Below are 27,400 nucleotides of genomic sequence, written 5' to 3'. Positions count from 1 at the left end.
GAATAATTTATATGTTGGATTCATGTCTCAATCTCAACCCCAAAAATCTAAATTAAAGAATAGGACTAAATATAACTTTAAATGCACTTTAAATAAAGTTTGATGTAATTTAGTTCTATTTTTTAACTTTGATTATTGGTTGAGATGAAGATGTGAATCCAACATATAAATTATTAATTTATAGTCAAACTGGAATTTGATGACTTTTGCAATACAGTTAATTGCCTATTATCTTTACGTCTCCAACTAAACCAAAATTAAAAGTTAAAGAATAAGATTTAAACCAGTGGCTGAGATCAAACTTTTCAAGCATTAGATGTTCTTTAAATGTTAACATTTGGATTCATTGTCAACCAAACACAATTCAATAATATTTTTGTAATGCAGTAAATAGTGTAAAGTTAGGGCTATCTTACAAACTAATGTAACAGTAGTTATTCAACCGGAGTAACACATCCATGGCCACATTTTGAGGTTAGTGTCACGTTCCTGACCTGTTTTCTCTTGTTTTTGTATGTGTTTAGTTGGTCAGGGCGTGAGTTGGGGTGGGCATTCTATGTTTTGTGTTTCTATGTTGGGTGCAATGTGTTGCCTGATATGGTTCTCAATTAGGGGGCAGGTGTTTTACGTTTCCTCTGATTGAGAACCATATTAAGGTAGGCTGTTCACACTGTTTGTGTGTGGGTGGTTGTCTTCCGTGTCTGTATGTCTACCACACGGGACTGTTTCGTTTGTCGTTCGTGTATGTAGTCTGTTCCTGTTCGTGCGTTCTTCGTATATTGTAAGTTCTCAAGTCCAGGTCTGTCTACATCGTTTATTTGTTTTGTAGTTTGTTAAAGTGTTTTCGTGTTTCGTCTTTACTTTAATAAACATCATTATGTCCACATTCAACGCTGCGTTTTGGTCTGACCCTTACTCCTCCTCCTCATCCGAGGAGGAGGAATTAGACAGCCGTTACAGAACCACCCACCAAACAAGGATCAAGCAGCGTGAGAGGAACCAGCAGCAGCGGTCAAAAAACCAGGACTCGTGGACTTGGAAGGAGATTCTGGACGGAAAGGGACCCTGGGCTCAGACAGGGGAATATCGCCGCTCTTTTGAAGAGAGGGAGGCAGCTAAAGCCCAGGAGCGGTGGTATGAGGAGGCAGCAAGGAGACGTGCCTGGAAACCAGAAAATAAAAAATAAAAATAAAAATAAACCCCAAAATTGGGGGGGGGGCGGCTAAAAGGGAGTGTGGCGAAGTCAGGTAGGAGACCTGCGCCTACTCCCTGTACTTACCGTGGAGAGCGAGAGTACGGGCAAACACCGTGTTACGCAGTAGAGCGCATGGTGTCTCCTGTACGTGTTCAGAGCCCGGTGCGGTACATACCAGCTCCTCGTATCGGCCGGGCCAGATTGAGGATTGAGCCGGATGTCATGAAGCCGGTCCAACGCATCTGGCCACCAGTGCGTCTCCTCGGGCCGGCTTACATGGCACCAGCCTTACGCATGGTGTCCCCGGTTCGCCTACATAGCCCGGTGCGGGTTATTCCACCTCCCCGCACTGGTCGGGCGACGGGGAGCATACAACCAGGTAAGGTTGGGCAGGCTCAATGCTCAAGGGAGCCAGTACGCCTGCACGGTCCGGTATTTCCGGCGCCACCTCCCCGCCCCAGCCCAGTACCACCAGTGCCTACACCACGCACCAGGCTTCCAGTGTGTCTCCAGAGCCCTGTTCCTCCTCCACGCACTAGCCCTGTGGTGCGTGTCTCCAGCCCATTACCACCAGTGCCTACACCACGCACCAAGCCTCCTGTGCGTCTCCAGAGTCCTGTACGCACTGTTCCTTCTCCCCGTACTCGCCCTGATGTGTGTGCCCTCAGCCCGGTACCACCAGTGTCGGTACCACGCACCAGGCCTATAGTACGCCTTGAGAGTCCAGTGTGCCCTGTTGCTGTTCCCCGCACTAGCCTGATGGTGCGTGTCCTTAGCCCGGTACCTCCAGTTCCGGTACCACGCACCAGGCCTACAGTGCGCCTCAGCCGGCCAGAGTCTGCCGTCTGCCCAGCGCTATCTGAGCCATCCGTCTGCCCAGCGCTATCTGAGCCATCCGTCTGCCCAGCGCCATCTGAGCCATCCGTCTGCCCAGCGCCGTCTGAGCCATCCGTCTGCCCAGCGCCGTCTGAGCCATCCGTCTGCCCAGCGCCGTCTGAGCCATCCGTCTGCCCAGCGCCGTCTGAGCCATCCGTCTGCCCAGCGCCGTCTGAGCCATCCGTCTGCCCAGCGCCGTCTGAGCCATCCGTCTGCCCAGCGCCGTCTGAGCCATCCGTCTGCCCAGCGCCGTCTGAGCCATCCGTCTGCCCAGCGCCGTCTGAGCCATCCGTCTGCCCCGAGCCGTCTGAGCCTTCCGTCTGCCCCGAGCCGTCTGAGCCTTCCGTCTGCCCCGAGCCGTCTGAGCCTTCCGTCTGCCCCGAGCCGTCTGAGCCTTCCGTCTGCCCCGAGCCGTCTGAGCCGCTCGTCAGTCAGGAGCCGCCAGTCAGCCAGGATCCGCCAGAGCCGCCAGTCAGCCAGGATCCGCCAGAGCCGCCAGTCAGCCAGGATCCGCCAGAGCCGCCAATCAGCCAGGATCCGCCAGAGCCGCCAATCAGCCAGGATCCGCCAGAGCCGCCAATCAGCCAGGATCCGCCAGAGCCGCCAGCGAGCCATGAGCAGCCAGAGCCGTCAGCGAGCCATGAGCAGCCAGAGCCGTCAGCGAGCCATGAGCAGCCAGAGCCGTCAGCGAGCCATGAGCAGCCAGAGCCGTCAGCGAGCAATGAGCAGCCAGAGCCGTCATACAGTCATGAGCTGCCCTACAGTCATGAGCTGCCCTCCAGTCATGAGCTGCCCTACAGTCATGAGCTGCCCTACAGTCATGAGCTGCCCTACAGTCATGAGCTGCCCTCCAGTCATGAGCTGCCCTACAGTCATGAGCTGCCCTCCAGTCATGAGCTGCCCTACAGTCATGAGCTGCCCTACAGTCATGAGCTGCCCTACAGTCCGGAGCTGCCTCTCTGTCCTGAGCTACCTCTCTGTCCTGAGCTACCTCTCTGTCCTGAGCTACCTCTCTGTCCTGAGCTACCTCTCTGTCCTGAGCTACCTCTCTGTCCTGAGCTACCTCTCTGTCCTGAGTTGTCTATATTTAGGAGGGGCCTTGGTGAAGGTTCCTGGACCATGGTCGGGGGCGAGGGTCGCCACTCACGGGACGCTAAGGAGGGGGACAAAGACAATGGTGGAGTGGTGTCCTCGTCCTGCGCCGGAGCCGCCACCGCGGAGAGATGCCCACCCAGACCCTCCCCTTGAGTTTTAAGGGTGCGCCCGGAGTTCGCACCTTGAGGGGGGGGTTATGTCACGTTCCTGACCTGTTTTCTCTTGTTTTTGTATGTGTTTAGTTGGTCAGGGCGTGAGTTGGGGTGGGCATTCTATGTTTTGTGTTTCTATGTTGGGTGCAATGTGTTGCCTGATATGGTTCTCAATTAGGGGGCAGGTGTTTTACGTTTCCTCTGATTGAGAACCATATTAAGGTAGGCTGTTCACACTGTTTGTGTGTGGGTGGTTGTCTTCCGTGTCTGTATGTCTACCACACGGGACTGTTTCGTTTGTCGTTCGTGTATGTAGTCTGTTCCTGTTCGTGCGTTCTTCGTATATTGTAAGTTCTCAAGTCCAGGTCTGTCTACATCGTTTATTTGTTTTGTAGTTTGTTAAAGTGTTTTCGTGTTTCGTCTTTACTTTAATAAACATCATTATGTCCACATTCAACGCTGCGTTTTGGTCCGACCCTTACTCCTCCTCCTCATCCGAGGAGGAGGAATTAGACAGCCGTTACAGTTAGCCTAATGTAACTATACATTTATTTTTATGTGATCATAGAACGCGTGCATGTTCAAGATAGCATGCAAAGATAGCAGATTCTTGAACAGCATTGATCACTTGCACTATGTACTTTGTCATGTGGTTGTGATATTAGATGAAGCACAGTGATAATCCATTAAGTAATTGTGTTAATACAAAATATCTGACATTTTATTCCCATTTGATCTTTGTTGTGCATTTTAATGGTTGAAAGCGCAGCAATAACACATTTAGATGATCACTAAACCAAAAATCCGACATTGTTTTACCATTGGAATTTGGTTGTATTTTTAGATGGTTGAAAGCAGTAATAACACATTGGGAATTCAACAAACTTCTGGCTGTCTTTTTGAGTTGGTTAATAAAGGTTGAAATCTCATTGGGAATCTTCATTTAATATTTTTTTTATTGACGTAGTGGTAGGGCCTGAAAGTCGCAGACATGGGTAGGAGTCAGGACTCTTGTGGTTATTGTTATAGCTTGTTTTTATCGCAGAGGGTTTGTACTCTCTTTGGGTAATCATATGGTGAGAAAAGTAATGAAACCCCCAAGTTGGATGTGAATTGGAGCAGGACAGATTACTGTAAAGTCAGGGATTTTGTGTTATTGAATGATAACAGTATGATAAGCTATGAAGGTTTCTTTAGCTTTGTTTCCCATCCTGACCCTTCCTTCCTCAGTCACAGGCTTCTGGAGATAACCAACGGTATTGAGGATGCAGGAGGACTACGCTGGGAGCTGTTTGGCATCCTCATCCTGGCCTGGGTCATTGTCTACTTGTGCATCTTTAAAGGCGTCAAATCCACTGGCAAGGTCAGAGTGCATTCTATTCCCTCACAACAGAAGCTACTTATTGTTAGTCCTCCTCAGAGCAGTACACTCTTTGAAAACAGTTGCTATCTAGAACCTGAAAGGGTTATTTGTTTGTTCCCATAGGATAACCCTTGTTGGTTCCATGTAGAACCCTTTTGGTTCCATGTAGAACCCTTTTGGGTTCCATATAGAACCCTTTCCACAGAGGGTTCTACATGGAATCCAAAATGGTTCTACCCGGAACCAAGAAGGGTTCTCCTATGGGGACAGCCGAATAACCTTTTTGTAACTAAGAGTGTAGATTATTTAGTGGTTGTAATTTGTGGTATAGTTTAACTGAAGTGTATAGCTGCTGTTTCATTTGAAATGGTTGCACTCACCAGTGATACTCTTAGTCCTTAAATGTATACGTTTAGAACTTTTGTATACTCTCAGGCTGTCTCGTTAGTGGCTGTCTCGTTAGTGATACATGTTTAAGGGTTTTCCATTGCCTTGTGTGGCCTACATTGTTGGTAGGAGTGGGAGGAGCACTGATGGTTGTCAAATATCATGTTTCTCCTCCTGGAGTTCAGAGGAGACAGAATCTGTTCCACCTCTGTTGTTTCATACATTTTCTTTTACGTTTTGATCAAAAATATTAATGTGTTAACTCCAAACTGTCTATTCGATCAACTAACATATAAACTACATGACCAAAAGTATGTGGAACTTCTTATTCCAAAATCATGGGCATTACTATGGAGTTGGTCCCCCCTTTGCTGCTATAACTGCCTACACTCTTCTGGGAAGGCTTTCCATGAGACATTGTAACATTGCTGCGGGGACTTGCGGCATTCCAGAGTCGGCATTCCAATTCATCCCAACGGTGTTCGATGGGGTTTAGGTCAGGGCTCTGTGCAGGCCAGTCAAGTTCTTCCACACCGCTCTCGACAAGCCATTTCTGGACCTTGCTTGTCATTGCTGAAACAGGAAAGGGCCTTCCCCAAACTGTTGCCACAAAGTTGGAAGCACAGAATCGACTAGAATGTCATTGAATGCTGTAGCATTAAGCTTTCCCTTCACTGGAACTAAGGGGCCTAGCATGAACCATGAAAAACAGCCCCAGACCACTATTCCTCCTCCACCAAACTTTGCAGTTGGGTCTATGCATTGGGGCATGTAGCGTTCACCTGGCGTCCGCCAAACCCAGATTCGTCAGTCGGACTGCTAGATGGTGAAGCGTGGTTCATCACTCCAGAGAACGCGTATCCACTGCTCCAGAGTCCAATGGTGGCGAGCTTTACACCACTCCAGCCGACGCTTGCCATTGCGCACGGTGATCTTAGGCTTGTGTGCGGCTGCTCGGCCATGGAAACCCATTTCGTGAAGCTCCCGACTAACAGTTTTTGTGCTGACGTTGCTTCCAGAGGCAGTTTGCAACTGGGTAATGAGGGTGGCAACCGAGGACAGACGAATTTTGCGCACCTAAGCACTCGCCGGTCCCGTTCTGTGAGCTTGTGTGGCCTACCACTTTGTGGCTGAGTCGTTGTTGCTCCTAGACGTTTCCACTTCACAATAACAGCACTTAAAGTTGACCGGGTCAGCTCTAGCAGGGCAGAAATGTGAGGAACTGAATTGTTGGAAAGGTAACACCGTCATAGGATGCCACGTTGAAAGTCACTGAGCTCTTCAGTAAGGCCATTCTACTGCCAATGTTTGTCTAAAATGTTATGCAACTGGTGTGCCCGAAATAGCCGAATCCACACATTTGAAGGGGTGTCCACATACTTATGTGTATATATAGTGTAGCTCTGACAGACATTCATATTCCACAAGGCATGCAACTAAAGGTCTCTTCATAGTCCCTAAAGCCAAAATGAATTCAAGGCAAAGCATGGCACTCCTTGCCATCTCAAATCTGAGTAAGCAAGCTGCAAAAGTAGCTTTAAAAAACAAATAAAACAGCACATCACAGCACAACACCTCTGAATTAAATAGCTGTAGCATCTCCCTCCCGAGCACAGCTGGTGTTTGGGTTAAAGATAAGATATGCCCTTGGCATCAGGATATCAGGGCCTACTCAGAGAAAGCAATTGTAAGCAAAGCCTCAGAGTAAGGGCATCCTGCTCCATATTATCAGATTACTGATGTTAGTCAGTAGAGCAAAGTTTTATTGAAGTGTATTCTTATTTTGTGTGTGACTGGTGGGTGCTGCTGGGTGTGAGTGTGGTGCGGGGGTTGAATATGGAAATGCAAAACCGGAGGAAACTCCATAAGATAACCAGAGGAAACTCCATATCGAGGAGACTTTATTCATTTTATGAATAAATCCAAAGGCTAAGCACTATACCTTAGCTACCTCTTTACGGGCAGTAGACTGAAAACCATTACACTTTACCACAATTATCCCTTTATGGGTGGTAGACTGTAGCACAGCAAATGTTTAGTTCATTTCTATGCACAATACAGGGCGAAGGACGTAAGTGAACCCCATCTGATGATATGATGACTCTGTTCAATTTATTGGGTGAAAACTGTGGTTAAAGCCTTAGATGGAGGAATTAGTATATTGGACATTGTTGTTTTATTACTCCTGTATGAGAAGACCTAAATAATCGTCAGTGTCACGCCCTGACCTTAGAGCCTTTTTATTTCTCGAATTTGGTTAGGTCGTGGTGTGATTTGGGTGGTCATTCTAGTTTTTCTATTTCTTTGTTGGCCGATTATGGTTCCCAATCAGAGGCAGCTGTCTATCGTTGTCTCTGATTGGGGATCATACTTAGGCAGCCTTTTTTCCCACCTTTAGTTTGTGGGATCTTGTTTGTGTGTAGTTGCTTTCTGCACTGCATGTAGCTTCACGTTCGGTTGTAAGTTTATTATTTTTTCCTGTTCCTCAAAATAAATGATGTACGCTTACCACGCTGCACCTTGGTCTGATTCTTCCGTCAACGAACGTGACAGTCAGTGACATTTATAGCCGCGGGAAGTAGGGGTGCTGAGAGTGCTGCAGCACCCCCTGATAAATCAGAATTTATATATTTAGTATTTATTCTTTCCACAAATTGAGTGCACTGGGGCTTTATTATTCCTGTATGATAAGGCAATAATAGTCGTAAGTAGCACAGGGAGAAGAAATGATCTATTACCCGTATATTAATGTAATGTATTGTCATTTTATGTAGTTCTGTCCTTCAGCTGTTGTCACGCCCTGACCTTAGTTATCTATGTTTTCCTTATTATTTTGGTTAGGTCAGGGTGTGACTAGGTTGGGTATGCTAGTTTTGTCTTGTCTAGGGTTTTTGTATATCTAGGGGTTTTGTAGGTCTTGGTATATATATGTCTATGGTGGCCTGATATGGTTCCCAATCAGAGGCAGCTGTTTATCGTTGTCTCTGATTGGGGACCATATTTAGGTTGCCATTTTCCCATGGGTATTTGTGGGTTCTTGTCTATGTGTAGTTGCCTGTTCAGCACTCATTTGTATAGCTTCACGGTTCGTTTTGTTATTTTGTTAGTTTTGTTCAGTGTTCATTCTTATTAATAAAAGAAGAATGTACGCATAACACGCTGGTCCTTGGTCTCCACCTTTTGACGGCCGTGACAGCTGTAATTGTCTTAATGTTATGTGTTTTGTGTGGAGCCCAGGAAGAGTAGCTGCAGCTTGGTTGTAGCTAATGTGGATCCTAATAAAATAAGAAATAAATACAATACATTTAATCTAATATTATGCTTACTGAATATTTTTTCTTCTCACTCTCTGTGCTTTAGGTTGTTTATTTCACAGCCACGTTCCCATACTTCATTCTGTTCGCCTTGCTCATCAACAATGTCCAGCTTCCCGGGGCCAAGAATGGGATGCTCTACTTCCTGAAGCCAAAGTGGAGCAAGCTGCTTGAAGTTCAGGTCTGACATATTGTAGGAGAGGATCAATGAGGATTAAGGGGTGGTTTCCTGGACACACATTAAGCCTACTACACTCTTAGAAAAAATGATTCTTTGGCTGTCCACATAGGAGCACCCTTTTATGTTCCAGGTAGAACCCTTTTGGGTTCCATGTCAAACCCTCTGTGGAAAGTGTTCTACATGGAATTCAAAAGAGTTCTACCTGGAAACAATAAGGGTTCTTCAAAGGGTTCTCCTATGGGGACAGCCGAAGAACCCTTTTAGGTTCTAGATAGTGTAACAGTATAACTTTAAACCGTCCCCTCGCGCAAACCAGGGACCCTCTGCACACATCAACAACTGACACCCACGAAGCGTCGTTACCCATCGCTCCACAAAAGCCGCGGCCCTTGCAGAGCAAGGGGAAACCCTACTTAAGTCTCAGAGCAAGTGACGTAACTGATTGAAATGCTAGTAGCGCGTACCCGCTAACTAGCTAGCCATTTCACATCCGTTACACTCACCCCCCTTTCAACCTCCTCCTTTTCCGCAGCAACCAGTGATCCGGGTCAACAGCATCAATGTAACAGTATAACTTTAAACCGTCCCCTCGCCCCGACACGGGCGCGAACCAGGGACCTTCTGCACACATCAACAACGGTCGCCCACAAAGCATTGTTACCCATCGCTTCACAAAGGCCACGGCCCTTGCAGAGCAAGGGGAAACCCTACTTAAGTCTCAGAGCAAGTGACGTAACTGATTGAAATGCTAGTAGCGCGTACCCGCTAACTAGCTAGCCATTTCACATCCGTTACAATAGCACCTTTTTTTCTAAGAGTGTAGTCTTGGACAACATTGAAAAAGCATTTTAGTCCAGGATTAGGCTTAATCTGTTACTGGGAAACGACCTAGAAGTGTATTTGTGTTGTTTTACAGTATGAGTAAAGAAGTTGTGTCCCTCTCTCACCTTTATCCGCTCACCTCTGACGTTCTGCAGGTGTGGGTTAACGCTGCAGCCCAGGTATTCAACTCCATTGGAATTGGATTTGGCTCCATGATCTCCATGGCCAGTTACAACAAGTTCAACAATAACATCCTTAGGTTAGACATGCAGTCTCCTATTCCAACCACTACAGTACCACTTTGTCTTTACCATGATTGTCCGCAGATCCACAGTGTAATTCTATAGTTAAAAAATAATAACTGCCTCTCAGTAGTGGTGCGTGGGTAAAATCACTGGGGAAGCCAATTTTGGGGGAAAAAGCCATATTACAACCTATGTGTTTTGATAATTTCGTTGTTTGCTCTATAACATGTTAGTTCATATGCCTTGACAATGTGATATATAGGCCTAGGCCGAAACAATAAGAAGACACATTGGCAGAATAAATTTAACCACACCTTTGTTTCATCACAAAATCAGAGAGCAACATCTGTCCGGTGGAGTCCACAAAACATATTGCACGTGACAAACAGTTACATAACCTACAGCATGGTCAATCAGCTTAATGTTTCTGACATTTTTGGACTACTAAACAACTATTGATTTAGAACACTGGAGAGTTACTGCAAGTCACAAAGAAAACAGGAGTGGCCTCCATTATTCCAGCACCTTTGCCCAATCATTAAATCACCTATGCTTAGTCTAATAAATACAGTGACAACTAAAAGAATCCAAAAACAATTTAGTCCATTCAACGTAAGCTAAATATCATGTGGCTGTCCATGGGACTGATTTGTGTGTGTGTGTGTGTGTGCGTAAGTAGAAAAAACATGTTGACTCAACCTACTTGTAAAGAAACGCCAATGCCATCCTCATCTCTCATGTTGCTGAAACGGTCTTTGACACTGTCATACAGTACACATTTTTAGTTTTTGTTGTCCTAAGGTACCTGGCTAAAATACTTGCTCGCTAGCCTAGCTTCCTTTCATGGACAATGATTATCCAGCTAGTTAACATTAGCCTACTACGTCTAGCTACATATTGAACTTCCATCCTCTCCGGCCAGGGGCACAATGTATGAATTTATGGTTGGATCAGAATCACAGTTATAATCATTGGCCAGTAAGGAGAATTACGTAAGTAAAACCACAAGTCCAAATCTCCGTTCGTAGCTAATTTAGTAAAGGGACAATTTTACCTAGCTAGCTAGCCGCCGGAAGACAACAACACAACGTAATGCATCAAATTTTCTTTCTGTCAAATTACATTTGGCTTGATTTGATGTGAAGCCAAATCCAAACAGGCTTCCCATGATACTTTTATTTTTTTTGTGCGCCAGGACCATCTCACTCAGTTTGGCTCAACGCTGATCGGCTATTGTATAAAGAAAAATATCAACTGAGGCCAAATGCTCACTGGCTTCCCTTGCATTCAATGCTACGGGTGGCATCAATATCATACTAATTTTGACCAGATGGCATCAGAAAAAGTGGCTACACATACAGAGACCGAGGGAAGCTGTTTCGCTTGCTCGGATGCTTTCTCCGGTGAGATACATTCAGCCTCTTGTGAATTGAGAGAAAATTATGGAACACAGAGACGAAAGATACATTATTTTATTTTGTTTTGTTTTTTTTGTCAATTTTTTGGGGAAGCCTGATTTTCCCTTGGCAACCATGAAGACGTCCCACTGCTGCCTCTCATGGTGACTAAGAGTAGTTAACTGTGTCTTCTCAATAAGTCCCACCATATTTTGTACATCCACAGATCCGTTAATACATTCCCGATTTGTGACCTTAAAAATGTGCCATTGTACACTGTAGTGCTGTTGCCCATGAATGGTATCAATAAAAATTTAAACACAAAAGATCCCTGTGTTTGCATGTAATGTTATCAATGACTAAAACCCCTCCATACATTCTAAGGGAGGCACTGCTGCTCCTCCTTTTTAAAGTCATATCTAGTTCAAATCAGTGTTATTCTTTCTTAGTTCTGTGAGAATAGCTAAATAGACGTAGCATGTGCGATGAGGATGTTGTTTTGCGGACTAAAAGGGTATTTCAGAATTGAGAACACTTAGCTTTGACGAAGGCGTAAAGCCTCAGTGGAACTGGTTGATACACAAGTGCTTGGTTACTCCTCAGAAGCAACCAACCATGTTGCTTGTCCCTGGCCAGTTACTGTAGTTACTCACCACAGACTGTCCTTCAAACCAAATGGCTAGTTTTAGCCCTCAGAGCTAAGTGTTCTCCTTAGAGATCCACTTGACTATGATACATCCCATCAGTCTGACTGTTGTGTTTGTTTTCTTGTTTCCCCTAGGGACACATTGATTGTCTCTTTAGCTAACTCGGCCACCAGTATCCTGGCTGGCTTTGTGATATTCTCAGCAATCGGCTACATGGCTCATATCCACAACCTCCCAGTGGACAACATCGCCACAGATGGTAAGTACTTCCTGTTTAAGTGGGACTTCTTTGATTGCTGTTCATCCATCTACTTCAGTGGAGGCTCCTCAGAGGAGGAAGGGGAGGACCGTACTCCACAGTGAATTTCATAAAAATATATATTTTTAAACATTTAAAAAGTTATCCTTTTTAGATAAAACTATACTAAATATAATCACGTCACCAAATAATTGACTAAAACACACTATTTTGCAAATAAAGGTCTACAGTAGCCTCCACAACACTCTGTAGGGTAGCACCATGGTGTAGCCAGAGGACAGCTAGCTTCCATCCTCTGGGTACATTGACTTCAATACAGAACCTAGGAGACTCATGGTTCTCACCCCCTTCCGTAGACTTACACAGTAATTATTACAACTTCCGGAGGACATTCTCCAAACAATCGGAGCTAGTGCAGCATGAACTGATATGTTGTCCACCCAATCAAAGGATCAGAGAATTAATCTAGTACTGAAAGCATAAGTTACAGCTAGCTAGCACTGCAGTGCATAAAATGTGGTGAGTATTTGACTCAAAGGGAGAGCAAGACAATAGTTGAACATTCATAGGCTAGGTTGTAGCAACCTCATGATGGGTATAGGGAAAATGTTAGTATCATGTGGTAGCCTAAACCTATTGCTGTTACATTGAACTGGGTTAATGGAATATGAATGACAATCATCCAAATGCTGTAATAGAAATAAAGACATTCTCATAAAAAAAAGATGTCCTCCCTCATGTTAAACTGCACTGACCGCCACTGATCAACTTATATGACTCTTTTATTTCCAGAGTAGCTATTTAATGTCTAATTGATGGGTTATCTCCTAAAACTTCCTCATGGTCCAGGGCATCATGATTCATCACATTTATTTCAGCACTAAGTTTGTAAATACCTTGAATAGTGTTAATTTGTCATAGTCAATAGGTATTGATTGACCAAACAACTCCTCCCATCATTGACAGATGTTTAGTGGGTATGTAGGGAAGGAGGTCAAACATGACCCATGTCACTTTGAAGTATACACATATTGTGAACTCCTGGGAATGACACCCATAGAAGTCGAATTGAGTTCAGAACCAACACCTTCCTCCGTTTATTAGTTCCCTGGAAAACTTTGGAGTTGAGTGTTGCCTCCATCCCATGGGGGAAAACAAGAACACAGAGTAGAATACAAAGGGATTCATTCACAAGGATGCACTTTTCTCTGGGATGCCAGAGTGGAAAACTACAGCGTTTGCAGTGGGTGTTTTTGTAGAGTCCTCCCTCCCTACCCAGCAGGCATACGGACAGACGGATGGACAGACAGACGGACAGAGCTCAGAGGCCTGGGCCAGGATGCATCAGACTGGTTGCATCCCACTAATCTTGTTCACTTCCCTTTGTGGATTTGAAAGAAATGACTGGTACATGGAAACTCCCTCCCTCCCTCCAGCCAATGCCAACACCAATCTAATAGTTTTACAATTTTGGGGAGAAAGTAGATTATACACTCACTGAGTGTACCTGGGTGACCAGTTAGCATGCCAGTGAGACCCCACTGGGCACACACTGGTTGAATCAACGTTGTTTCCATGTCATTTCAATGAAATTGACCTTGAACCAACGTGGAATAGCCATTGAATTGACCTCTATGACCAGTGGGACCACTGGGTTTCCAAAGTAATTGATATCATGATGACCCATCTAAAGATGTTTAAATCAACAGAACAGTTATTCTATTCTCAGTCTTATCCTAAGCTGTGACTCAAGGAATTTCCCCAAAAGTCGCTACCTGGGATTGGGTGAAGCTCCAAAAGTAAACACAAAGTTTTAAAACTATAAAAAAATCTGCAAACCACAGACACATTAGTGTCACTTCTGTCTTGTGGAGTGGGTTGTTTTTTCCCTAGTAAATTGAGAACATGACGCAGTCCGGAAATGAGCCTTATTGAAGTCTTGCTTTGCCCCTTTTTAGTTTTCTCTTTCATTCTCTCTTTTTCTCACTGCAAGTGATTATTACTGGCTCAGTTGTATTATGGTTAAGTAAGTAGTTATTTCATGAATGAGAGTGTCAGTCTTGATGGATAACCAGGACAGAACGTAGTCACTTTAAGTAAATAAGAAATAAAATATTAACAAGTCTGTGTGATGATCTATTTACAAGTGTTTGTATGTGTATACAGTAGAACAGAACAGTTCTCTGAATAGTTTTGCTGATTCACTTGGATGTCTACAACTAGGATTTATTTCAACAAAAAAACAAAAACAATAATAAAGAGATAATAATTCATTCATAATTCATTCATAATTAAGATATACAGTACCAGTCAAAAGTTTGGATACACCAACTCATTCAAGGGTTTTTCTTTATTTTTACTATTTTCTACATTGTAGAATAATAGTGAAGACATCAAAACAATGAAAGAGTTAAACAAACCAAAAAGAGTTAAACAAATGAAAATATATTTGAGATTCTTCAAAGTAGCCACTCTTTGCCTTGATGACAGCTTTGCACACTCTTGGCATTCTCTCAACCAGATTCACCTGAAATGCTTTTCCAACAGTCTTGAAGGAATTCCCACATATGCTGAGTACTTGTTGGCTACCTTTCCTTCACTCTGCAGTCCAACTCATCCCAAAGGGTTGAGATCGGGTGATTGTGGAGGCCAGGTCATCTGATGCAGAACCATCACTCTCCTTCTTGGTCAAATAGCCATTACAAAGCCTGGAGGTGGGTTGGGTCCTTGTCCTGTTGATAAACAAATGATAGTCCCACTAAGCCCAAACCAGATGGGATGGCGTATTGCTGCAGAATGCTGTGGTAGCCATGCTGGTTAAGTGTGCCTTGAATTCTAAATAAATCACTGATAGTGTCACCAGCAGGGCACCATCACACCTCCTCCTCCATGCTTCACGGTGGGAACCACACATGCAGAGATCATCCGTTCACCTACTCTGCATCTTACAAAGACACATCGGTTGGAAACAAAAATTTCACATTTGGACTCATCAGACCAAAGGACAGAATTCCACCGGTCTGAAGTACATTGTTTCTTGGCCCAAGAAAGTCTCTTCTTCTTATTGGTGTTCTTTAGTAGTGGTTTCTTTGCAGCAATTCAACCATGGCCTGATTCAAGTCTCCTCTGAATAGTTGATGTTGAGATGTCTGCTACTTGAACTCTGAAGCATTTATTTGGGCTGCAATTTCTGAGGCTGGTAACTAATGAACTTATCCTCTGGAGCAGAGGTAACTCTGTCTTCCTTTCCTGTGGCGGTCCTCATGAGTCAGTTTCATCATAGCGCTTGATGATTTTTGCGACTGCACTTGAAGAAACTTTCAAAGTTCTTCAAATTTTCCAAATTGACTGTCCTTTATGTCTTAAAGTAATGATGGACTGTCATTTCTCTTTGCTTATTTGAGCTGTTCTTGCCATAATGTGGACATAACACTTTTATGGTTGCTACATGATATATTGACTACAATATGTGCTATTTCATAGTTTTGATGTCTTCACTATTATTCTACAATGTAGAAAATAGCAAAAATAAAGAAAAACCCTTGAATGAGTAGGTGTTCTAAAACTTTTGACCGGTAGAGAGAGAGAGTGTGTGTGTGTGTATGTTTTACACACACAATACTCCATAAAGACAAAGCCAAATCAAATTGACGGTGCCATGTTGAAAGTATCTGTTTATTAAAAATAAAACATTTACATAAGCATTCAGACCCTTTACTCATGACTTTGTTGTGAGCGATTACTACCTTGAGTCTTCTTAGGTATGACGCCAAAAGCTTGGCACACCTGTACTTGGGGAGTTTGTCCCATTCTTCTCTGCAGATCCTCTCAAGCTCTGTCAGGTTGGATGGGGAGTGTAGCTGCACAGCCATTTTCAGGTCTCTCCAGAGATGTACGATCAGGTTCAAGTCTGGGCTCTGGCTCAAACACAATTGAAATGAATGGTGAATTAAACTTGGATTAGCTTAAAGTGAACTTCAGGTGAAACAGCAAAACATCTAATTGTTCACACGGTGTATTAGGACCTTTTGGAGAAAGTAAAGTAGGGATTAACCAGTGTGCCTGCCAGGCTCTGCTTATGAGCACCTGCTCAGGCTCGGCTCAGTCCCACATATGGTCTCAGATACCGGCTTTGAAACACACAATTGTCTCACTGCTGACTGACTATTCTACACCGACTGACATCTGGTGTATGGAAACTCAAGAGATTTGGACTCTAAATTTCTATTGGCAAAAAGAGGATTTTGACATAATTGGCTTTAAAGTTCCAAACCCTCACTGGTTTGAATGATGTCAGCAATTTTTGATCTTGTATTCTTTTGAACGTAACAACATAAATTGGGCTATTTAGAGTACTAAATATGTAAAGAACATTGAATAGAACAACTCAATTTTGACAAAAATGCAGAGAACCTTAGTCCCTAGTTCTCACATTATTGACTAGATAGTTTGTTCTGTGAGTGTGAAGTAATGGTGGTATACAGTCAGGTGATTGTGATGTGTTCAGGACATTCTATATGATCTGGCTCGGTTTCATTCCCTTCATGATTGTATAAAGAGCACGTCTGTGCTCTAAAGTTTTTTGTTATGTCAAATTACTGATGTGGTCAACTGCATGAATTATTGAAGTATTTTGAGGGTGGAAAAGGTGACTCATTTACATTGTTTTGTTATTGAATGCTTTGACTTCCTTGTTTAGGTTGAGAATAACCACTGGTGTCATTTATCTGTAAAATGTTCTCAACAAAGTACCATTCTATGGTATGTTTGTGTGCCACAGGTCCTGGCTTGGTGTTTGTGGTGTATCCAGAGGTCTTCTCCACTATGCCTCTGCCACAGTTGTGGGCTCCTCTGTTCTTCTTCATGCTTCTCTGCCTGGGACTGGACAGCCAGGTTAGACACATACAACATAGCTCATGAACAATTACAATACTTTTTTAATTTATGGTTTGGAGAGATCAAGACAGAGGAGGGAAGAAAGGAAGTGTAGAAATGCCTGACCAGGGAATTGAACCCTGACTGCACATGTACTCTGGAGTCGGCAGTGTTACCACTCAACCAAATTCTGGTACAGGCGGTGCTTGTGCATTTTATTGTTGTTTTTTTTTATAGCAAATACAGAACAGAATCCACAGGAACCAATTCTACCTCTAAGCTGAGAGAGAGCGATCAACATTTGCTGTATTTACATCACACTACCCAAAAACAGTCCCCAGTCTCAAACCCAGATCTCAGTGTAAATGTCCACTGTGCTGTGCTGTGCCCTGCAGTTTGCCATGGTGGAGGTGGCGGTGACGTCCATAATAGACGGCTTCGGCCCTAAGGTGCTGCGTGTCCTTAAGAGACAGGAGGTCATCGTTCTGGCCGTCTGTGTTATGGGCTTCCTTCTAGGCATTCCTCACATCACTAAGGTAAGGTAATCCTGTCAGATATATTTACTATTTACGGGTATCTCCCGGGTGGCGCAGTGGTCTAGGGCACTGCATCGCAGTGCTAGCTGCGCCACCAGAGTGGCGCCACCAGAGTCTCTGGGTTCGCTCCCAGGCTGGGCTGGGTTCGCGCCCAGGCTCTGTCGCAGCCGGCCGCAACCGGGAGATCCGTGGGGCGACGCACAATTGGCATAGCGTCGTCCGGGTTAGGGAGGGTTTGGCCGGTAGGGATATCCTTGTCTCAGTATGTAAAAATGTAATAAAATGTATGCACTCTACTGTAAGTCGCTCTGGATAATATCTCTCTCTCATTCTAAAATGGATTAAATTATTTTCCCCCCCTCATCAATCTACACACAAGACCCCATAATGACAAAGCAAAAATAGGTTTTTAGACATGTTTGCAAATGTATTACAAATAAAAAACTGAAATATCACATTTACATAACTATTCAGACCCTTTACTCAGTACTTTGTTGATGCATCTTTGGCAGCGATTACATCCTCGAGTCTTCTTCGGTATGATGCTACAAGCTTGGTACACCTGTATTTGGGTAGTTTCTTCCTATTCTTCTCTGCAGATCCTCTCAAGCTCTCCTGTTAGATGGGAAGCATCACTGCACAGCTATTTTCAGGTCTCTCCAGAGATGTTCGATTGGGTTCAAGTCCGGGCTCTGGCTGGGCCATTCAAGGACATTCAGAGACTTGTCCCGAAGCCACTCCTGCGTTGGCTGTGTGCTTAGGGTCGTTGTCCTGCTGGAAGGTGAACCTTCGCCCCAGTCTGAGGTCCTGAGCACTCTGGAGCAGGTTTTCATCAAAGATCTCTCTGTACTTTGCTCTGGTCATCTTTCCCTCGATCCTGACTAGTCTCCCAGTCTCTGCCGCTGAAAAACATCCCCACAGCATGAGGCTGCCACCACCATGCTTCACCGTAGGGATGGTGCCAGGTTTCCTCCAAACGTGACGCTTTGCATTCAGGCCAAAGAGTTCAATCTTGGTTTCATCAGACCAGAGAATCTTGTTTCTCATGGTCTGAGAGTCTTTAGGTGGCTTTTGGCAAACTCCAAGTGGGCCGGCATGTGCCTTTTACTGAGGAGTGGCTTCCGCCTGGCCACTCTACCATAAAGACCTGATTGGTGGAGTGCTGCAGAGATGGTTGTCCTTCTGGAAGTTTCTCCCATCTCCACAGAGGAACTCTAGAGCTCTGTCAGAGTGACCATCGGATACTTGGGCACCTCCCTGACCAAGGCCCTTCTCCCCCAATTGCTCAGTTTGGCCAGGCGGCCATCGCTAGGAAGAGTCTTGGTGGTTCCAAACTTCTTCCATTTAAGAATGATAAGAGGCCACTGAAACTAAAACTAAAACTAAAAGCATTGTATTTGGAACAAAACACTCACTAAACCCTAAACCTCAACTAAATCTTGTAATAAATAATGTGGAAATTGAGCAAGTTGAGATGACTAAACTGCTTGGAGTAACCCTATTGTAAACTGTTATGGTCAAAACATATTGATGCAGTAGTAGCTAAGATGGGGAGAAGTCTGTCTATAATAAAGTGATGCTCTGCCTTCTTAACACTATCAACAAGGCAGGTCCTACAGGCCCTAGTTTTGTCACACCTTGACTATTATTCAGTCGTGTGGTCAGGTCCCACAAAAAAGGACTTAGGAAAATTGCAATTGGCTCAGAACAGGGCAGCACATCTGGCCCTTGGATGTACACAAAGAGCTAATATTAATAATATGCATGTCAATCTCTCTTGGCTGAAAGTGGAGGAGAGATTGACTTCATAACTACTTTTATTTATGAGAGGTATTGACATGTTGAATGCACAGAGGGTTCTGTCTAAACTACTGGCACACAGCTTGGACACCCATGCATACCCCACAAGACATGTCACAAGAGGTCTCTTCACAGTCCCCAAGTCCAGAACAGACTATGGGAGGCACTCAGTACTACATAGAGCCATGAATACATGGAACTCTATTACACATCCAAGTAACTGACGCAAGCAGTAAAAGGAGATAAAAAAAAAAAACAGATTAAAAAACACCTTATGGAACAGCGGGGACTGTGAAATAACACTGGCACAGACACATGCATACACACACAAACACACGATAACATACGCACTATACATACACATGGATTTAGTACTGTAGATATGTGGTAGTGGTGGAGTATGGGCCTGAGGGCACACAGTGTGTTGTGAAATCTGTGAATGTGTTTTAATGTTTTTAAAATGGTATAAATTGCCTTAATTTTGCTGGAACCCAGGAAGAGTAGCTGCAGCAGCTAATGGGCATCCATAATACATACGAATACCTGAGCTCAATTTCGAGTCTCATAGAAAAGGGTCTGAATACTTAAGTAAATAAGGTATTTCTGTTTATTATGTTTAATACATTTGCAAAAATTTCTAAAAACCTGTTTTCGCATTGTCATTATGGGGTATTGTGTGTAGATTGCTGAGGAAATGTTTTTATTTAATCCAATTTAGAATAAGGCTGTAATCTAACAAAATGTGTAAAAAGTCAAGGGGTCTGAATACTTTCCGAAGGCACTGTATTTCGTTTTTTATCTGTACACGACTAAAACGACTCTGTCTCCACAGGGGGGCATGTATGTGTTCCAGCTGATGGACCACTACACTGCTGTGGTGTCGCTCATGTTCCTGTCCTTCTTTGAAGTCATCGCTGTCTGCTGGGTTTTCGGTAATACCCAGCCCCTTCTTACCCTTATGATGACATTCAACAGCCTGGAAATAAATTTGGTCTTACAGTATTTGATTACATGTAACATCCTGATTAAGAGTTAGATCTTACAGGACTTTATTTATACAAGAAAAATACACTATATATACAAAGGTATGTGGACACCCCTTCAAATGTGTAGATTCTGCTATTTCAGCCACACCTGTTGCCAACCGGTGTATAAAATCGAGCACATAGCCATACAATCGTCAGAGACAAACATTGGCAGTAGAATGGCCTTACTGAAGAGATCAGTGACTTTCAATGTGGTACCATCATAGGATGGCAACTTTCCAACAAGTCAGTTCGTCAACGGCTCAGCCGCGAAATGGGAAAACACACATGCTCACAGAACGGGACCGCCGAGTGCTGAAGCGCGTAAAAAACGCCTGTCCTCGGTTGCGACACTCACTACCGAGTTCCAAACTGCCTCTGTAAGCAACGTTAGCACAAGAACTGTTCGTTGGGAGCTTCATTAAATGGATTTCCATACCCGAACAGCTGCACACAAGCCTAAGATTACCATACGCAATGCCAAGTTTTGGAGCAGTGGATACGCATTCTCTGGAGAGATTAATCACGCTTCACCATCTGGCAGGCCGATGGATGAATCTGGGTTTGGCGGATGCCAGGAGAATGCTACCTGCCCCAATGCATAGTGCCAACTGTAAAGTTTGGTGGAGGAGGAATAATGGTCTGGGGCTGTTTTTCATGGTTCGGGCATGGCCCCTTAGTTCCAGTGAAGGAAAATCTTAAGACTACAGCATACAATGACATTCTAGACAATTCCGTGCTTCCAATTTTGTGGTAACAGTTTGGGGAAGGCCCTTTCCTGTTTCAGCATGACAATACCCCCGTGCAAAAAGTGAGGTCCATAAAAAAATGGTTTGTCGAGATCGGTGTAGAAGAACTTGACCTGCCTGCACAGGGCCCTGACCTCAACCCCATCGAACACCTTTGGGATGAATTGGAATGCCGACTGCAAGCAAGGCCGAATCGCCCAACATCAGTGCCCGACCTCACTAATGGTCTTGTGGCTGAATGGAAGCAAGCAGCAATGTTCCAACAACTAGTGGAAAGCCTTCCCATAAGAGTGGAGGCTGTTATAGCAGAAAAGGGGTTACCAACTCCATATTAATGCCCATGATTTTGGAATGAGATGTTCGACGAGCATGTGTCCACATACACTTTGCTCTTTAAACAGTATGTACTGTATTTCTCGGAGTTAATTTAAGTATTTAATGCAATGCGTTTTTGCAGGACTGCGGCGGATTACCATCATGATCAAGAGAATGTTGGGAAAGGCTCCCAACATCTATTTCCGCTCCTGCTGGATGGTCTTCTCCCCTGTGCTGGTCCTGGTGAGTGCTATGGCTGACTGATGCTGAGGAGGAGTACAATTAGCATAATTATGATGGTGATGAGGATTGAATGTGTTTTCTATTTGTGTTGTTTTACTTTTTGTAGTCTTTATAGTAGTGATTGTCATAAGGCTTAGAGGTTTCATCCAAGTCTAACCTGCTCCATGTGAGATTGTTTGCCTCTCCTGTCCTCTCCTGCAGTGCATTCTGATCTCCAGCATCATCCAGTACACGCCAGCTCGCTATGGGAAGTCATACACATACCCTGTCTGGGCAGAGGTGGTGGGCTGGGGAATCTCCCTGGTCTCCATCGTGTGGATCCCTCTGGGAGCCCTGCAAGAGATCTGCAGAAATAAGGGCTCACTGCTGCAGGTGAGCGTTCTTTCAGTAAACCAAAACAAACACACATACTGATACTTACAGTGGGCTCCAAAATTACAGGCACCCCTGACTGGCAATGCACAAACAATACTTAAAAAAATATAAACAATTTAATTATAGAGATAAACTCAAAATGCCAACATGTGAGAAATACTGTACCTTTGTAATGTTTCAATGGAACCCACCAAAATCATACAATTATTTAATACAAAATACATTTCACCAAATCAAGGTTTCATAATTATTGGCACTCCTCATTTAGTACTTAGTGCCACCACCTCTGGCAAGGACAACAGCATGGTCTTTTCCTGTAATGTTTGACAAGGTTAAGGAACACATTTGGAGGGATTTTGGACCATTCCTCTATGCAGATCCTTTCAAGATCCTTCACATTCTTGGGTTTGCTCTTATCAACTGCCCTCTTCAACTTAGCCCACCGGTTTTCGATTGGATTGAGGTCCGGCGACTGAGATGGCCATGGTAGAACAATGATTTTGTTGTCACAGAACCATTTCTGTATGGATCTTGAGGTATGTTTTGGGTCATTGTCTTGTTGGAAAGTCCACATACGGCCAAGTTCCAGCCTTCTGGCAGAGGCAACCAGATTGTCAGACAAAATTGCCTGGTACTTGGTGGAATTCATTATGCCATCAGTCTTAACCAGCGCCCCTGGACCTCTGGAATTAAAACAGCCCCAAAACATCACTGACCCACCACCATATTTCACCGCGAGTATAAGGTGCCTCTCCTTGTATCTATCTCTGTTTCGACACCAAACATGCCGATGCTGTATCTGACCAAAACGTTCAATTTTGGTCTCATCTGACCAGAGCACCTTCTTCCAATCATAATTTAAATGACGTTTGGCAAACTCCAAGCGCTTGCGTCTGTGTCTTGGGGTCATTTGGGGCTTTCTTCTAGCAACCCTTTCAAAGAGCCTTTGGTTGTGGAGGTCGTGTCTGATGGTGCTTTTTTAAACCTGGTGACCCCAAGACGCCACCAAGGCCTGCAATTCTTTCACAGTGATTCGTGGGGATTTTGTTGCTTCTCTCACGATCCTCCTCCCTATCCCTCCTCCCAAAATGCATTTGCGTCTTCTACCCGTGAGGTTTTCAACTGTTCCATATCTATTTTTTAAATAATTCCCCTGACAGTGCTCAGTGGTATATTCAATCGTTTGTGGATCTTCTTGTAGCCATTACCAGATTTATGAAGGTCTACGACCATCTGTCCCTTCTGAACTGCAAGTTCTTTTCTTTTCTTCATGTTGTTGGATGACAAAGGGATATTGCATGCGTTCCCTAATTTTTATACCATAGCGAAAAAGGAAGTGATGTAATGGCTCAATATAGTTCCTTAACACTTAGATACACTTAAATAAGTGAAATTGAATTCCTGGTTTAATTTTGGTAGATGTTATTTACAATAATCTTTAAGGGTGCCATTAATTTTGAAACCTTGATTTGGAAGACATTGATTTTTAATTAAATCAATAAATTATTTTGTTGGGTTCCATTGAAACATTAATAAAGTACAGTATTTTTCACATGTTGGTATTTTGAGTTTATCTCTATAATTATATTGTTTATATTTTTTTAAGTATTGTTTGTGCATTGCCAGTCAGGGGTGCCAGTAATTTTGGAGTCCACTGTACATAAATATAGCTCACAGATACTATTGTAGCATCATGCATACATACTCTACTTAAATACTAGTACTCACTCGTATGTATGTATGTATGTATGTACAGTGGGGAGAACAAGTATTTGATACACTGCCGATTTTGCAGGTTTTCCTACTTACAAAGCATGTAGAGGTCTGTAATTTTTATCATAGGTAAACTTCAACTGTGAGAGACGGAATCTAAAACAAAAATCCAGAAAATCACATTGTATGATTTTTAAGTAATTAATTTGCATTTTATTGCATGACATAAGTATTTGATCACCTACCAACCAGTAAGAATTCCGGCTCTCACAGACCTGTTCGTTTTTCTTTAAGAAGCCCTCCTGTTCTCCACTCATTACCTGTATTAACTGCACCTGTTTGAACTCGTTACCTGTATAAAAGACACCTGTCCACATACTCAATCAAACAGACTCCAACCTCTCCACAATGGCCAAGACCAGAGAGCTGTGTAAGGACATCAGGGATAAAATTGTAGACCTGCACAAGGCTAGGATGGACTACAGGACAATAGGCAAGCAGCTTGGTGAGAAGGCAACAACTGTTGGCGCAATTATTAGAAAATGGAAGAAGTTCAAGATGACGGTCAATCACCCTTGGTCTGGGGCTCCATGCAAGATCTCACCTCGTGGGGCATCAATGATCATGAGGAAGGTGAGGGATCAGCCCAGAACTACACGGCAGGACCTGGTCAATGACCTGAAGAGAGCTGGGACCACAGTCTCAAAGAAAACCATTAGTAACACACTACGCCGTCATGGATTAAAATCCTGCAGCGCACGCAAGGTCCCCCTGCTCAAGCCAGCGCATGTCCAGGTCCTTCTGAGGTTTGCCAATGACCATCTGGATGATCCAGAGGAGGAATGGGAGAAGGTCATGTGGTCTGATGAGACAAAAATATAGCTTTTTGGTCTAAACTCCACTCGCCGTGTTTGGAGGAAGAAGAAGGATGAGTACAACCCCAAGAACACCATCTCAACCGTGAAGCATGGAGGTGGAAAACATCATTCTTTGGGGATGCTTTTCTGCAAAGGGGACAGGGCGACTGCACCGTATTGAGGGGAGGATGGATGGGGCCATGTATCGCGAGATCTTGGCCAACAACCTCCTTCCCTCAGTAAGAGCATTGAAGATGGGTCGTGGCTGGGTCTTCCAGCATGACAACGACCCGAAACACACAGCCAGGGCAACTAAGGAGTGGCTCCGTAAGAAGCATCTCAAGGTCCTGGAGTGGCCTAGCCAGTCTCCAGACCTGAACCCAATAGAAAATCTTTGGAGGGAGCTGAAAGTCCGTATTGCCCAGCGACAGCCCCCAAACCTGAAGGATCTGGAGAAGGTCTGTATGGAGGAGTGGGCCAAAATCCCTGCTGCAGTGTGTGCAAACCTGGTCAAGAACTACAGGAAATGTATGATCTCTGTAATTGCAAACAAAGGTTTCTGTACCAAAAATTAAGTTCTGCTTTTCTGATGTATCAAATACTTATTTCATGCAATAAAATGCAAATTAATTACTTAAAAATCATACAATGTGATTTTCTGGATATTTGTTTTAGATTCTGTCTCTCACAGTTGAAGTGTACCTATGATAAAAATTACAGACCTCTACATGCTTTGTAAGTAGGAAAACCTGCAAAATCGGCAGTGTATCAAATACTTGTTCTCCCCACTGTATGTATAATACGAATTGTATTCGTATTAGAATTGTATTATACATACATACATTGTAATCGTATCATACATACATACATACATACATACATACATACATACATACATACATACATACATACATACATACAGTCGAGGCCAAAAGTTTTGAGAATGACAACAACAACAAAAAAATTATCACAAAATCTGCTGCCTCAGTTTCTATGATGGCAATTTGCATATACTCCAGAATGTTAGGAAGAGTGATCAGATGAATTGCAATTAATTGCAAAGTCCCTCTTTGCCATGCAAATGAACTGAATCCCCAAAAAACATTTCCACTGCATATCAACCCTTCCACAAAAGGACCACATCATGTCAGTGATTCTCTCGTTAACACAGGTGTGAGTGTTGATGAGGACAAGGCTGGAGATCACTCTGTCATGCCGATTGAGTTCGAATAACAGACTGGAAGCTTCAAAAAGAGGGTGGTGCTTGGAATCATTGTTCTTCCTCTGTCAACCATGGTTACCTGCAAGGAAATACGTGCCGTCATCATTGCTTTGCACAAAAAGGGCTTCACAGGCAAGGATATTTCTGCCAGTAAGATTGCACCTAAATCAACCATTTATCGGATCATCAAGAACTTCAAGGAGAGCGGTTCAATTGTTGTGAAGAAGGCTTCTGGGCGCCCAAGAAAGTCCAGCAAGTGCCAGGACCGTCTCCTAAAGTTGATTCAGCTGCGGGATCGGGGCACCACCAGTACAGAGCTTGCTCAGGATAGGCAGCAGGCAGGTGTGAGTGCATCTGGACGCACAGTGAGGCGAAGACTTTTGGAGGATGGCCTGGTGTCAAGAAGGGCAGCAAAGAAGGCATTTCTCTCCAGGAAAAACATCAGGGACAGACTGATATTCTGCAAAAGGTACAGGGATTGGACTGCTGAGGACTGGGGTAAAGTCATTTTCTCTGATGAATCCCCTTTCTGATTGTTTGGGGCATCCGGAAAAAAGCTTGTCCGGAGAAGACAAGGTGAGCGCTACCATCAGTCCTGTGTCATGCCAACAGTAAAGCATCCTGAGACCATTCATGTGTGGGGTTGCTTCTCAGCCAAGGGAGTGGGCTCACTCACAATTTTGCCTAAGAACACAGCCATGAATAAAGAATGGTACCAACACATCCTCCGAGAGCAACTTCTCCCAACCATCCAGGAACAGTTTGGTGATGATCAATGCCATTTCCAGCATGATGGAGCACCTTGCCATAAGGCAAAAGTGATAACTAAGTGGCTCCGGGAACAAAACATCGATATTTTGTGTCCATGGCCAGGAAACTCCCCAGACCTTAATCCCATTGAGAACTTGTGGTCAATCCTCAAGAGGCGGGTGGACAAACAAAAACCTACAAATTCTGACAAACTCCAAGCATTGATTATGCAAGAATGTGCTGCCATCAGTCGGGATGTGGCCCAGAAGTTAATTGACAGCATGCCAGGGCGGATTGCAGAGGTCTGAAAAAGAAGGGTGAACACTGCAAATATTGACTCTTTGCATCAACTTCATGTAATTGTCAATAAAAGCCTTTGACACTTATGAAATGCTTGTAATTATACTTCAGTATTCCATAGTAACGTCTGACAAAAATATCTAAAGACACTGAAGCAGCAAACTTTGAAAATTAATATTTGTGTCATTCTCAAAACTTTTGGCCACGACTGTACATACATACATACATACATACATACATACATACATACATACATACATACATACATACATACATACACCCTCCCCAACCTGGTCTCAGAGCATTTCTTATTATTCTGTACGAAAATCCGAGACACTCCATTTAGTATGATATGTTACGTTTCGTATGGTATGTATTTGTGGATGTCCAAAGCTCATTTCGTATATGTTACGAATTACAATTCGTATTATATTTTACAAATTTGCAAAACGTACAATATGTTACAAACCAAGACAGTTGTGTAGAGGGCACGACAAAACCTTTCCCCCTCAGGAGACTGAAAACATTTGGCATGGGTCCCCAGATCCTCAAAAGGTTCTACAGCTGCACCATCGAGAGCATCCTGACCGGTTGCATCACCGCTTGGTATGGCAACTGCTCTGCATCTGACTGAAAGGCACTACAGAGGGTAGTGCGAACGGCCAAGTACATCACTGGGGCCGAGCTTCCTGCCATCCAGGACCTGT

At 43.9% G+C, this 27,400-nt stretch overlaps 1 protein-coding gene across 2 annotated transcripts in view; it reads left to right on the top strand.

The window, feature by feature from the left end:
- The window catches only part of LOC139576701 (sodium- and chloride-dependent GABA transporter ine-like), a 58,274-nt gene that overhangs the window by 26,748 nt on the left and 4,126 nt on the right, over positions 1-27,400 (top strand). For both annotated transcript variants that reach the window (XM_071403045.1, XM_071403046.1), the window contains 9 exons: positions 4,549-4,681; positions 8,429-8,563; positions 9,541-9,644; positions 11,809-11,933; positions 16,714-16,826; positions 17,204-17,344; positions 19,977-20,076; positions 21,376-21,476; positions 21,678-21,848. In XM_071403045.1, the coding sequence (XP_071259146.1) occupies positions 4,549-4,681; positions 8,429-8,563; positions 9,541-9,644; positions 11,809-11,933; positions 16,714-16,826; positions 17,204-17,344; positions 19,977-20,076; positions 21,376-21,476; positions 21,678-21,848 (1,123 nt within the window). The remainder of the gene's footprint in view (positions 1-4,548; positions 4,682-8,428; positions 8,564-9,540; positions 9,645-11,808; positions 11,934-16,713; positions 16,827-17,203; positions 17,345-19,976; positions 20,077-21,375; positions 21,477-21,677; positions 21,849-27,400) is intronic.

This window comes from Salvelinus alpinus, chromosome 5, assembly GCF_045679555.1.
Source record: "Salvelinus alpinus chromosome 5, SLU_Salpinus.1, whole genome shotgun sequence".
Classification (NCBI taxonomy): Eukaryota; Metazoa; Chordata; class Actinopteri; order Salmoniformes; family Salmonidae; genus Salvelinus; species Salvelinus alpinus.
The sequence above is the reverse complement of the archived record's forward strand: the minus strand, read 5'-3'. Positions and strand labels throughout refer to the sequence as shown.